The sequence below is a fragment of the Pagrus pagrus genome (assembly GCF_965226575.1).
Source record: "Pagrus pagrus genome assembly, chromosome: 19".
In the NCBI taxonomy this organism is placed as follows: Eukaryota; Metazoa; Chordata; class Actinopteri; order Spariformes; family Sparidae; genus Pagrus; species Pagrus pagrus.
The window spans coordinates 17,178,775-17,191,097 of record NC_140203.1 but is presented as its reverse complement, the minus strand read 5'-3'; the positions used below and the strand labels follow the sequence as shown (position 1 = coordinate 17,191,097).

The window sequence follows — 12,323 nt, the reverse complement described above, 5'->3', positions numbered from 1 at the left end:
GAGAAAGGAGGAGTGTATAGAGGGGACAAGGAGATAGGAGAAGAAGAGAAAGGACAGATGATCAGGGGAGGAGCAGGGAAGTAAGCAAGCATGGAAACAAGAAGAGAAGGCACAGACCTGAACAGGTGAACAAGGAGGAGGCAAAAAACAAGCAGGAGAGAGAGAAAAACATGAAAGGGTGTCACAGAGTAGGAATAAAAAGCACAAGGAGGCGAGAGAACGGGAGGAAGAAAATGACAACAAAGAGCATGCAGAGTCTGGTACTCACCTCGCCGCCTCCAGCAGCTCATCCTTCTTGTATTCACCTAGATGGTTACAGAAGAGCATGGTGTCAGACAACTGGCCGCGAACACACACCGACCACACGCACACACACATGATCAAACAGAGAGTGCACAACCACACACACGTAAAGACACACAGAGGAAGGATCTATCTATTGAAGGGGGGGAGACACCATCTCTCTTTCTATCTCTCCTCCTTCCACCCCCCCCCCCCCCTTCTCTCTTTTCTTTGCCATTCACGCTCAGTGTGCGCACCCCTCTGGCTCCGGTTGCAGTGACGATGCGTTGCCGGCAGCGACCACAGCACGTTCATTGTTTGGGCGACGGGCGGCGGACTGACACGCGCTCTGCCTCTATCCATCCGTGTGTCCGTCCATCCCTCCCTCCTTTGCCGCGTTTGTCTCCCCTCTCTCGGCCGCCACTCATATTGCTAACTGCGTTCCCTCGTTCTCCATCATCTCTGTCTCTCTCTCTCTGTCTCTCTCTCCCTGCTTTTCCTTCCCCCCAGTGGGCTCAGGAGGCGCAGTTATCATAAAAAAAAAAAAACACAACAGAAATAAACAAACCCCTCCCCCTACCTCCCTCTCCCTCTCCCTCTCTCTCTCTTAGCCCTGCCCCCCCGCTACTACAGTCACAACACACACACCTTCCCATATGTGCCTGGGAAACAGACAAGGGTGGGGGAGACGGGAGGCTCTTCTCAGACATGGCATGTGTTACACCGCCGGATTCATCCGTCTGTTTAAGTAAAGCCTTCCTGGTCCTCCTTTAGTGGTGTGACATTTGATTTAAAGGTATTGTAAAAATCCTGATCAGTCTGCTGTGATGATCCACCAGTTATCTCTTAATAATTAAAGCCCCCCTTCAGTCAAACATGTCTTTTATCTCGTTCCTTCAGTTGAATGTTTGAGCTTCACTGTGTAGAATGACGTACGTAGAGAGTTCGACTCTAGAAGACTGGTTTCACATTAATGGCTCAAAACAAATCCAATTTCTAAGAGGCGGGCTTACGAGCATGATCTGTGACATCACAAATACACTGAAAGACAATACAGGTCCAATATTGAGCACGCATAAGTGTAATGTGGAAAATTGAAGCCTCCAGTGCACAAACATGGAGAATGTTTGTCCACTCCAGTTTTATAATCACAATTACCAAAAAACATGGAGACGTTTTTTTTTTTCGGTTGTTTTATCACATTTTTAAACAAGTCCCCATCTACTTCAGTTGTTTAGGAGAATGCTGCAACACTGTTTTGCTGTGAAGCTCCAGAAATGTTTTTTGGACTGCAAAATTTTCACCTGACTTTCCATCCCCACAGGAATGAGAAGATCATGACTGAATTTTTATTTTTGGGTGAACTCGTCCTATAACACACAGTGTGGAAGAGATCTTTAAAAACAGCCTGAGATCTGAAAGTTGTAGGAATCACATGAGGCAGATAGGAATAAAAAGAAGAGTCAAATTGAGACAGCAGAGGCGGAAATGACTCCTGAGCATGGGTCAAGTTCCATCAATACTTGCTGCACTTCCCATAATGCAACTCAATATACTCTTCCATCAGACCCCCTCTGCCTCCTAAATGTCCACTTCTTTCAAATTTCACATCCTTGGTTTGTAACACAGGATTTTCTTCTTATAATTCTTAAGTCTTACACCCAGTCTGATATGACCCTGATGACATCATCAGGGTTGTTTCTGTAAACATTGGAAAGCTTCCTTCATAGCCACAGAAGACATTGTAAAACTTTTTTCACAAACAGAGTAGTAGACGAGTAAACTGATCTTCAAGTGCAAAATTGCTTTTAAACTAAAGCTAGGAGACGGATGGCTTAGTTGAGGTTAGCTTAGCATCAAAATATCAACACTTAGCATGGTTATTTCTTGTTTTTGGGGGAGTAACATGTTGGAACGATTTTACTCTGAGCTCGGTGACTTGGTCTGTGCCTTTATCTAATTGAAAATAATTGAAATATTCAAATTCTGATCATAAAATATTAAACAGCCACTGTAAATTAAGGCACTGGACAAAGCCTTGTGAGGCTGGAGGTCCAAGCTGGAAGTTCATTTAATGACCTTTTCTCCATGGTGCTGAGACGTATTGTGAAAGTAGCATCTGGCAAAACTTTGTAAGCAGTGCTGTTCTTCAGTAAAGAAAGTGGGCCGTAAAACAAAATATGAATATATTAGCTGCCTTATGGCCAGTAGATCGGACTTATCTATTGCAGTAGGAGAAGAAAAAAGAATCCACAGTGAGGTGTTAGATGTAGAGCTGCAGGCGATAGGCTCCAGCATGTCATCAAGGTAAATGCACTTTGCAGGAAGCCAAATGAAAAGGTCCGACCTAGCAAGATTACCTTTGCAACTTCCACTGAAGAATGACTTCAGGGCTTATTCACACATAAAAACCAATATGCAAAATATGTCGGGACGTTTGCGTAACAAAGTTGATCTCTGAAAGTGGCTGGAGAAAAAAAGGAGAGAGCGGTATAAAATTGAAATGGGAAATAAAAAAAAAAATCAAAGAGAGATGGAGAGGTAAATGTGATACAGATAAATGGAAAGAGGATGAGGAGGACGGGCCGTGTGTGCACGGCGCAGACGGAGGGGCGGGGTAGGGTGAGGAGCGCAGAAGAAAGGTTACAGAGAAGGAAAAAGGGGGAGGAGGGAGGAACAAAGGATTTGCAGATGAAAGAGAGAAGGGATGATTAGGGATCTGGAAACTGACATGCATGGATTTGACACAGTATAATTGGTGTTAGGGAGGCTAAGGCGGAACAGGCAGGGGAAGAAGAAAAGGGGGGGAGACGGAGGAGAGGGGCCGAGATAGAAAAAATATGAATACAAAGAGAGGAGAGCGAGACGAACAGGGAGAGATCAAGACTCTAAATTAGATGCTGTAGTTTTGAACCAATTTATGTGCCGAGACAGAATCGTTTTTCATTACACACCTGACAGTCACAATCCTTACAGCTGTCTGGATTACATTATCATTACGAGTATCATAATTATTATCATCCTCACTATTAAAGGGGCGCTATGTAGTTTTGGAGAAGAAATGTAAACTCAGAGTGAGGAAATAATACAAACTCATAAATATTTATTTTTTTCATAACTGAACAAAGTTCGAAAAGCTATTTTTCATACGTAAAATTGTATTTATTAAGCGTATTTTCATCTTTTGATAGTAAACATTTGAAGGGAAATAGAGAGAAAGCAACAGAGTTGGGAGGACAGCTCAAACCAGCTCCTATTTGAAGTCTTAGAAATTGGTCACACTTCAGTCTTGCAAACTCTAAACCAGTCAACACTTTGAACTTTACCAGTTTAAAATCCAGCTTTTTCACATCTGTTATAGCCAGAGTGGGTAAAGTCATCAACCTCGCTGCGCCGCAAAACAACAACACCAACAAACATTGTAAGTGATTGCCCTCTCACAGTTTTCGCCCTTTTGACATGCATTTTACATCAAAACGTTCGGCGACGCCTCCGTTGATTTAAAGTCTACGGATCTAAAGAGGAAAGTTATGACTAATGACGGGAAGGGAGTGACTCAGCCTACCAATTCAATTAAGTGTAACTTACACCTAAACGAAAACAGTTTCTGTGTCATTATGTTTTGCTGAGTCTGCTGCCACGCTCAGTGTGCAAATGAAGGCGTTCAGAATGAATTGCAGGCAACAGGAGATGTATTTTTTTTTTGCTCGGCGAGAGTTTGCTTCCAATATTATTTAAGCTTTGAGAGCTAAAGTGATTGCGACTCAGCTGTATTAATTACTTTCTTTCCCTCTCTCACACATACAGATACACAAAGCAAGGACAAGGACAGGTTAGCTTAGTACGGATGTCAATCTGCTGCCACTTTACCAGAATGTACCTCACACACTTAAGGCACCACGTCAAAACATAATTATCTTTAAGGGTGCTTGATATAATATTTCATTAATTATCAACCCAATCGTGGGAAATTTATATTATCGGCCATTAATGATAAAATTATGAAAATATAACCAGTAAAAGTCAAATTGCTTTGACCAAATTGACAAGTGGAGCATCTGCACACTCTGATACAGAGGTGGTGGTATACACTCAAAGCTGGTCTGAAATTAAGGATGTGACTCACAAGGTGATCACGGTGAAATGAATTATCTGTGTCACTGTGAAACTAAGATAACATTTAAACCTGACTTAAGTTTGACTTTTAAGTCAGGTTTGTTTTTTGATCCCACCACCAGGAGTCTCCGAAGACACAAATTCTGCAGTATGGTTCTCTGTTCGTGGCGCAAAAGCATTTTATCGTGCCCTTGTGTTTGTACTTTAGGACCGTATCAAATTACTGGACCTGCTGGCGCCAGAATGAAATTATGTGTTAACACATCCCCTACCCTGGCTGCGGCTAGCGCGTTAAAGTGTCAGCGATGACAAGGGGCAAAGAAAACAGCACAAAAAGATGTGAAATGGAGGAACTGGCTGTATCTCCATTACATCTTTTAAGTGAGAAAGAGTAAAAACATGACTGATCGCTCATGGTAATAAGTGATACTGAGTCATAAAGTCAGCCGAACACTCCAAATGTCATTTATTAATAGAATTAATGAAATATCAGCTTCAATACTGGCAGCATATACCTCTGCTTGGCTGCATTTATACATTCAAAGAGGCAGATTTCATATAGGACGGAGGAGGATGTATGTATTTTAGTATGTACGAGTGCATCTGAGTCTGACTGTGTGTGTGTGTGTGTGTGTGTGTGTGTGTGTGTGTGTGTGTGTGGTGTCAACAATCCTGCTGACTCCAAACAGAAGAGACAAGGACAGGTTAAAGCTTGGGACAGGCTAGCTGCCTCCTGAATGATGATATTATGTGTATGTGTGTGTGTGTGTGTGTGTGTGTGTGTGTGTGTGTGTGTGTGTAGGGGTGTGTCTCTGTGTCACTCCCTTGGCAGAGTGCAGTAGACACTAGTGATCACTGTTTGAATTCCAATTGTTTTATGCATGAAATGATGTATTCCTTTTCATGTGTGTGTGTGTGTGTGTGTGTGTGTGAGTGTGCGCGCACCTGTATATGTGTGTTAATGTGCATGTGTGATTCCAGGGTCGTGCACAGGTGAGTACAAGTCAATGTCAAACAGTCGCAATCCTATATATATCTTGACCGTGCAGACAGGACTGCGTGTACGGTGTGTGTGTGTGTGTGTGTGTGTGTGTGTGTGTGTGTGTGTGTACCAAGTGGCTGTACAAGCACAGATGATGCTGACTGATGCTGACTGGACCATGAGTCGCCTCAGTGCCCAGCTGTCCGCCTGTGTGTGTGTTTGTGCGAGTTAGTGTGTGTTTAAATCAAATATCATTTATTGTAGAAGCGGTTTATCTGCTGTTATACAACAACTGGCTTTGAGTCAGGGAGTTGAGCGATCCACTTATAACCTCAGCAAGGTCGCAACTGCTGAGGTTGTAAGTGGATCTGTGCGCGCGCTGAGACCAATCAAAAGAGGGGAAATAAATAAATAAATAAGAGGGAAGGGAAATTATAAAAGATGGTGTTTTGGGCCCTTTGCTGGCTGGCTCAGCTCACTTCACACTCTCACCACTTACACTGTGTGATTAATTGCTTCACACAGCGCACCAAAGAGAACCGCTCAGGATTAACTGTGTTTTTTTTTTAAAATGGCCACCCACTCCACCCTCTTTCACTTTGCAGAGTTTAGAAGAACATGGATGTTTTTTGTCGGCGGATACCTCTGAACCAGGGGATGGGGATGGTTTATAATTTACGATGATGTAATGGGGCCCGGCCAAATGACCTATTATTAACTGTAATAAACTATAACTATTTCCTGTGGGTGAAGCCAGAGGTGAGCAGGGGTGCGTTTAAGTGAGCTTTCATTGTTGTTCTGAATGAATGTCTCTTTCGTTTTCAGTATGTTTGTTCCTGTTCCACAACTTTGTCACCCACCATAATGTTTGTGTGGTATTACATAGGCGGAGATATTGTTAACAAAGGCAGGAGTTGCTGAACAAGTAATGCGTTTGTACTGATATGAATTCCGCCGACTACAAAAAAGTACAGTCCGACCAATATATCAGTATATATGTTTTGGTTTTAAAGAACACAGTGCTGAGAACAAATGCTTGGGGTGATTTATAATGATTACATTTCCCGTGAAGTTTACTGTTTCATTGACTTCAGACTCATACATCATGGTCTGTTGTAAGCCTTGGCGATAAAATTCTTACGATATTCACCAACGATTGAAACTTCATCAATAATAGCAATACAAAGTCTGTTTGATAGAATGTTCGATAGTTTAACCAAAGCCCTTTAAGGCAAGTTTCACCACTCAGCAGCCATCTTGACAACACCACAAGGCAGTTATTTAGGGCTAACAAGACCAGATCACTATTTACATGAAAGAGGAGAGAGCTATAACTCCAACCTGCATGTACAGAATCACTCGTCTATGTGATTAAAATAAAAAGGGTTCCTGACTTTGCCGACAAATTAGGTGTAATACGCTTTTCCCCCACAGGTTATATGCACACAGTTTCACGACACCAACGTTTTTTACGGCTTAACTCAGACTGTCATTTGAACAAAGTTTAATCACCACCACACCAAATGGGTTGGAACTGTCATCAATCTCAACTGTCACTCTCGTCAGTGCAAAAACATTATGGGCCGGATACATTTGACAGTTCGGCTGTTATTGCGACGGGTCTCAAGATGATTTTTTAATGGCCTCAATCTTGTCTGGGACTCGACTGCATGTTTTCTCGATCTTGTCTCGGTCTCAGACAAAGAGGACTGGGTTTTATTTCAAATCCATGATTGCAGGGATTATCACTGTATAGATTGTTTTCTTCCATTCATTGTGTACTTGTTGATGGCTTGTATCGTCCCAGCCCTGGTTTTTGTTTTACACAGCGCATGCTCATGTTGTGATCGATCGTCACCGTATAGCACTTTGGTTTCCAAGTTGAAAAACACAGCAAAAATGAAAAATTGAGGAAAAAGACAGTCGTCATCTATAGATTGAAATAACACAGTTGTCACTCCAGCAGAGAGGATTCCACTGCTTTGCTGAAAAATGGTTTCTTTAAAGACAAAATCCTTCTGTAACTCCGACTTTTCTCCTACTTATAAACATTGTGTGTTCAGTGCCTTGCTCAGGGCCCCTGCTATGATTTAAAACCAGATTTTAAACTTATTTTCTCAGCAACAATACCCCCGAGGGCTGCGAGAAGCTTTCCTGTATATGGATCACAAAAAAACTAACGAACCAAATGTTAATTTGCGATGTTATCAGGAAAGTAGTTAGCATGCCGATAACAAAACTAAATTAAAAAAAGCCACAACAACACATCAGCACGGATTCCCCTTCACTGCTCGTTAAACAGACACAAAAGGACAGGAGAGAGGTCGGAGCGTCCACTCCTCCGCCTCTCATGAGCAATGGTATAAACAACAAACAACAAAAACAAGTTAACTGCGGACAAATTAATATGGATAAGATGAGATCATATCGCAGCTGTCCCGAGTGTGGCACGCAAACAGGAGTCACGCAACAACCGAGGAGATACACGACCGACCGCAGACGGCTCAGTCCTCCACATCTGATCCTCAGTCGTCCAGGCTGCTCCACAGAGTGACTCAGAGTAGATAATGAAAAGAGATTATGCTAACGTTCGGGATATGTTATAACTCAATCAGTAAACCTTTTATCTATATTCTATCACAACATCTCTTCCTTATAAATAGATAAGTGATTGAACGGAGAACACTCCTCAAATGTCTTCAGTGTAAAATGTGCTGTTTCCGGAGGATAGGGAGCTCAATTTAATCACTTTGTATTCCTCAACCATAAATAAAAGTATCACTTGTGAAGGTGTAAAGCATTTTACGATATCTGCGAGGCAAACCAGGCTACAATCTGTTTGATTACATAGAATTCAGTCAACCCTCAAACTTTTTTCTAGCGTTTTTGGACAACCTACCGTACAAATGTTTAATCCGCAAACAGTTCAACCCAAGTGTCGGCCTCGTCTTTAGGCAAGTATTAAATTCATCCAAACCTTCTATGTTTTCTGAAGATTTCCACATCCAGGAGATACGGATTTGTATGCGCTTCTCTGTTCTTTACTTTTGCTGAGTTCATTAACCGAATTCTGCCAGTCTACTGTCGTGGAGTGGCCGACTGCCCTCGCCAACTCACTCACTCACTCACTCACTCACTCACTCACTCACTCACTCACTCACTCACTCACTCACTCACTCACAAGAGTTGTGGAGCTGTGCGGCCGTGTGGAAAACTAGGCAATTTCAGCTGCAGGAAAGCGGCCCAAATGGGGTGAGGGAACCTTGGAAGTGCATCAAACACACACACACAGAGACACACTGGAAAATAAAAAATAAAAGAAGTCACTTTGTTTTGCTTCCCTTTGCTAGGTCATTTTGGAAATGGGGCTGGGGCCCATTCATCACTGGGGACCAATCGAACAGCAGTCATCGTGGTAATCAATGAGCATGTCACTGATAAGAGGAAGAGAGCTACACACTTGGCCTTGCAGCCACAGGAACTCACACTTATTCCCCCTCCTTCACGCACACACATACACAGGCGCTGTAAGGTGCACACAGGTGCGACATTGTGTTTTGCATTAGCAGGACGAAGCCTTCAGAGCAGCTACAGCAGTTCTTTGTCTTCATGATTAGGCTCCTAACATACGCACCGATCAGAGCTGCCCACTCTTCCAGTTTCTTTGCATTCACTCGACGTCGCATCAGTTCATCTCTTTGTTCGTCTGTCACCCAAGACACTGAGCATCGTCATCTCTCCTCACTCGCTCCTTCTCTGGATTTGTACCCTTCTTCCACATCCTTCCACTTTTCTCTTGCTTTTTTTTTTTTTCTTTCTCTTTCCCTCCCCGTTCCCCTCGTCCATCGACTTTCTCTCCATCTCCCAGCCCCCTCCCCATCCCTCGCACTCTTAAATCTCTCATCATTTTCCACCAGCCCTTGTGAGAAAGCACGCTGGCTAATTTTCTGCTATGTTACAGCTGCCTGCCCGCCGCAGACCTCTCCTCAAAGCAACAATTTCCCTTTTCTCTTTATTTACAATAGAGCGGAAGCATTTCCTGACAGCACTTCTTCAAAATAGCATTGCAGGAATATGAGAAACACACACTCAATTTATGTTAAAGTACATCGCGCTTTCAATCTGCTTTTTTTCTTGGTACTAGTCACACAGCAACAGCAGGAGGAGGGACAAACGCTTCCCAAAGCTTCTGTTCAGTGCTGCTAGCTCGAGAAGCAGAGCGGGGTGGACACAAGCCGCTAATTGATTCCAAGAGATGAAAACCTGTCTGCCAGTGACAGAATCTGATTAGTACCAGTTCCAGTTACCACAAGACAAGGCGTATTTGAAGAGCACATTTCATATTCAAAGTGCTTCACATTATGCCTTAAAAACAAAGAAAGGAAAGAAAAACAGCGCTTCCATTTTGTCAGCGAGTCCCAAAAGGGGTGAGGCAGGGGTGAGGGGAGACTGTGCGGGAGGAGGAAGACTGATCCATGCGCTGGTTGTCAACATGCTGACATTGAGGCTGTGGTGTTGAGGGCCGCCGTGTGTCAGAGCGCAACATCTTGGGGCTCTTCTCATTTCTCTATTTTGTGCCTCCTCGTCTCCCCTCTCCTCTGTCCTCCTGCATGTGACTCGGAAATCGATAGCGCACCATCTTGAAGGATGTCTCAATTCCTAAAATGCATGTCGAGGATGGGGAGTGAGGATTGAGGAGGAAGGAGGCTCGCCAGAGGAGCAGATAGCACGGATGCCAGCCCAGTCGCCAGAATAAAATGCTGACAAATCACAGGTACTTTCACATTTCTACACCCCATGGGCCTAGGCACCATGCAGACATTTATACAATACATGCTATATCGCATTCACATTACATGTTTATGACCCTGACTATCATATCTGGAGGTGGAAGTGATGGTGGTGGAGGTAAAGGCAAGAAGGCTGCCAAGCCAATGACCACAGTTCGAGACTGTGTTTCAATGTTTTTTGGAGCATCTCACTCATATTGTTGAGTTGCGTTTATTTTGTAATTTTTGGTAATTTTTGTGCTTCTACCATGGTTGAGTAGGCTACATAGTTAACTTGTTTTGTTATTTGTCTGTTTTAGGTGTGTTTATTGTTAATATTTCTATCTTTCTTGCACTGTAGATGCAGAGTCTGCACAGGTCGTCTTATTTTGAAAATTGACCGGATGCACTATGCGCCACTGACCTGTCTGATTCAATCTGCCCGGCACAGACTGACGAAGCTACAGTCAAAAAAAAAAAAAAAGTCAAAAATAGCAGAGCCGATAGCCGCTTCTAGGACGCTACTGAAGCGTGCCGTGGCGCAGCCAAAAGCTACATGAGCATTGTCTAGAACGGCTGCAATCAGTAACATGGAGACAGGCCTGGTGGGAGTGTGTTTTATTCACAGATCTAACCAGACCATAACCACGGTAAGGTCACAAAATGAAATTGAGAATTGAATCTAAGGAAAGTGACATGGCAACATATCCGTGGTTTGCAGAAACTTACATTGCAATATTTTGTTCTGACGATTGGGTTGAGGATGCACAAGTGGATAATTTGCGGAAGTCTTTGTAGGGGTGACACACAGCTAGAATATACAACTATGGCAGGACTCTACAAATATAACTCTTTTACATCATAGGTTAGTTACTAGTGATTTAGGATGAGCAAAGGCACAATCAAACGCTATGCCCTCGCTGTTTGTGTAGAACCTTGTAAAGCGCTGTTCTAACCACAATGTCACATTATGCCATGTTGTGAATTGAAGTAGAAGTAAAAATAAAAGCTGTCATGAACACTGCAGTAGACTCTAACAAACCATGTCATGTTTAATTGACATTCAAAATGACAGCTCCAAAGCACGGATGTCTCATTTTGTTAAATGCCTGTTACCTCGACGCCTCTCTTCTTGTGTCTCTTCTTAACCTACTCGTCTCGGATCTTAGGTGGGTGAGGAAAAGACGTGAAGAGAGGAGGCGAGGAAAGGAATCAAGGATGTGCAAACTGAAAATAGGAAAGAGGGGTTAGACCTAGCCGATGGGTGTTGGAGTCTTGGGCAGAGACCTTCTGCTATGAAGAGATGAATACATCCCCGAAAAGGGATTTAAGTCATCAATTTAGTTGATCCCTTACTGACCACAGGCTTTGCTGGGCCATGTGTTCAATGCTAGAAGTCTGCTGAACCTGTTGATCCCTCAGGTGGTAATAAACAACTGGGCATTAAACAGTTCAACGAAATCCTGCTTTAGCTTCGGATTGCTCCGCATCATGTGTAGAATCATGTGATTAATTTTGGGGTGCTGAGACATCAGCTGAGGGATGAATTCTTGATGTCACAGATCATAGTACGTGTAAAGCAGTATGTTTTAATTGTCTTACCACTTATTGTCTGACATCTCTGACAGAAGTCTCCCTTTAGATGTTTCACCTTCGCTCTGTTCCCCTTCATGTTCTTTATAATTCCCCCTTGTCTATTCTCATCAGCGGCCTTCTCCACTTGTCTCATGAAACTGTATTAATGGTTCAGACCTGCCCTCTAGCTCTAATGTTGGTAGTGGCTGCGGTCTGGGTTGATGTACGACTTTGGCTGTTCGCTAAATGTCCAGGGTCTGCTGAAGCCATAAATGTTGAGTACAGCCTCGCACTTATCTTTAGGTCTTGTGTCCAGATTCCACCAAGAGGAAATCCCAGTCAGAGCACATGACTTCACTGATTTTGCCTAAGTGAGTCTGTAAAAAGTTATGGCGTCATTTGCGAGTTGAATTCTGCTGAACTATCTCCCCGGTGGGAGACATCGGGAGAGTTTCAAGGAGTTTACAAGTCTTCTCCAGTTTGAATATTCTTGCTTAAAGTATGGCTGTCTTCTGTGGTAATTAAGAGGAATGTTGTTGTACAAGGCACTGCAGTCAATAGTCCAGTAAGTTGCTGTTTTGGGAACTCAAGGCAGTTGC

General features: G+C 43.2%; 1 protein-coding gene across 2 annotated transcripts in view; it reads right to left on the bottom strand.

Annotated features, from left to right (window-relative positions):
* Positions 1–12,323, bottom strand: part of tnksa (tankyrase, TRF1-interacting ankyrin-related ADP-ribose polymerase a) — a 96,657-nt gene that overhangs the window by 60,932 nt on the left and 23,402 nt on the right. Inside the window, exons 1-2 of one of the 2 annotated variants that reach the window (XM_084339678.1) lie at positions 540–795; positions 269–305 (exon numbers count right to left, since the gene is read on the bottom strand). In XM_084339678.1, coding sequence (XP_084195804.1) covers positions 269–305; positions 540–645 — 143 coding nt within the window. In that variant the 5' untranslated portion in view covers positions 646–795. Of the gene's footprint in view, positions 1–268; positions 306–539; positions 796–12,323 lie in introns of those variants that run through there. The other variant, XM_084339677.1, reaches the window with a different exon arrangement.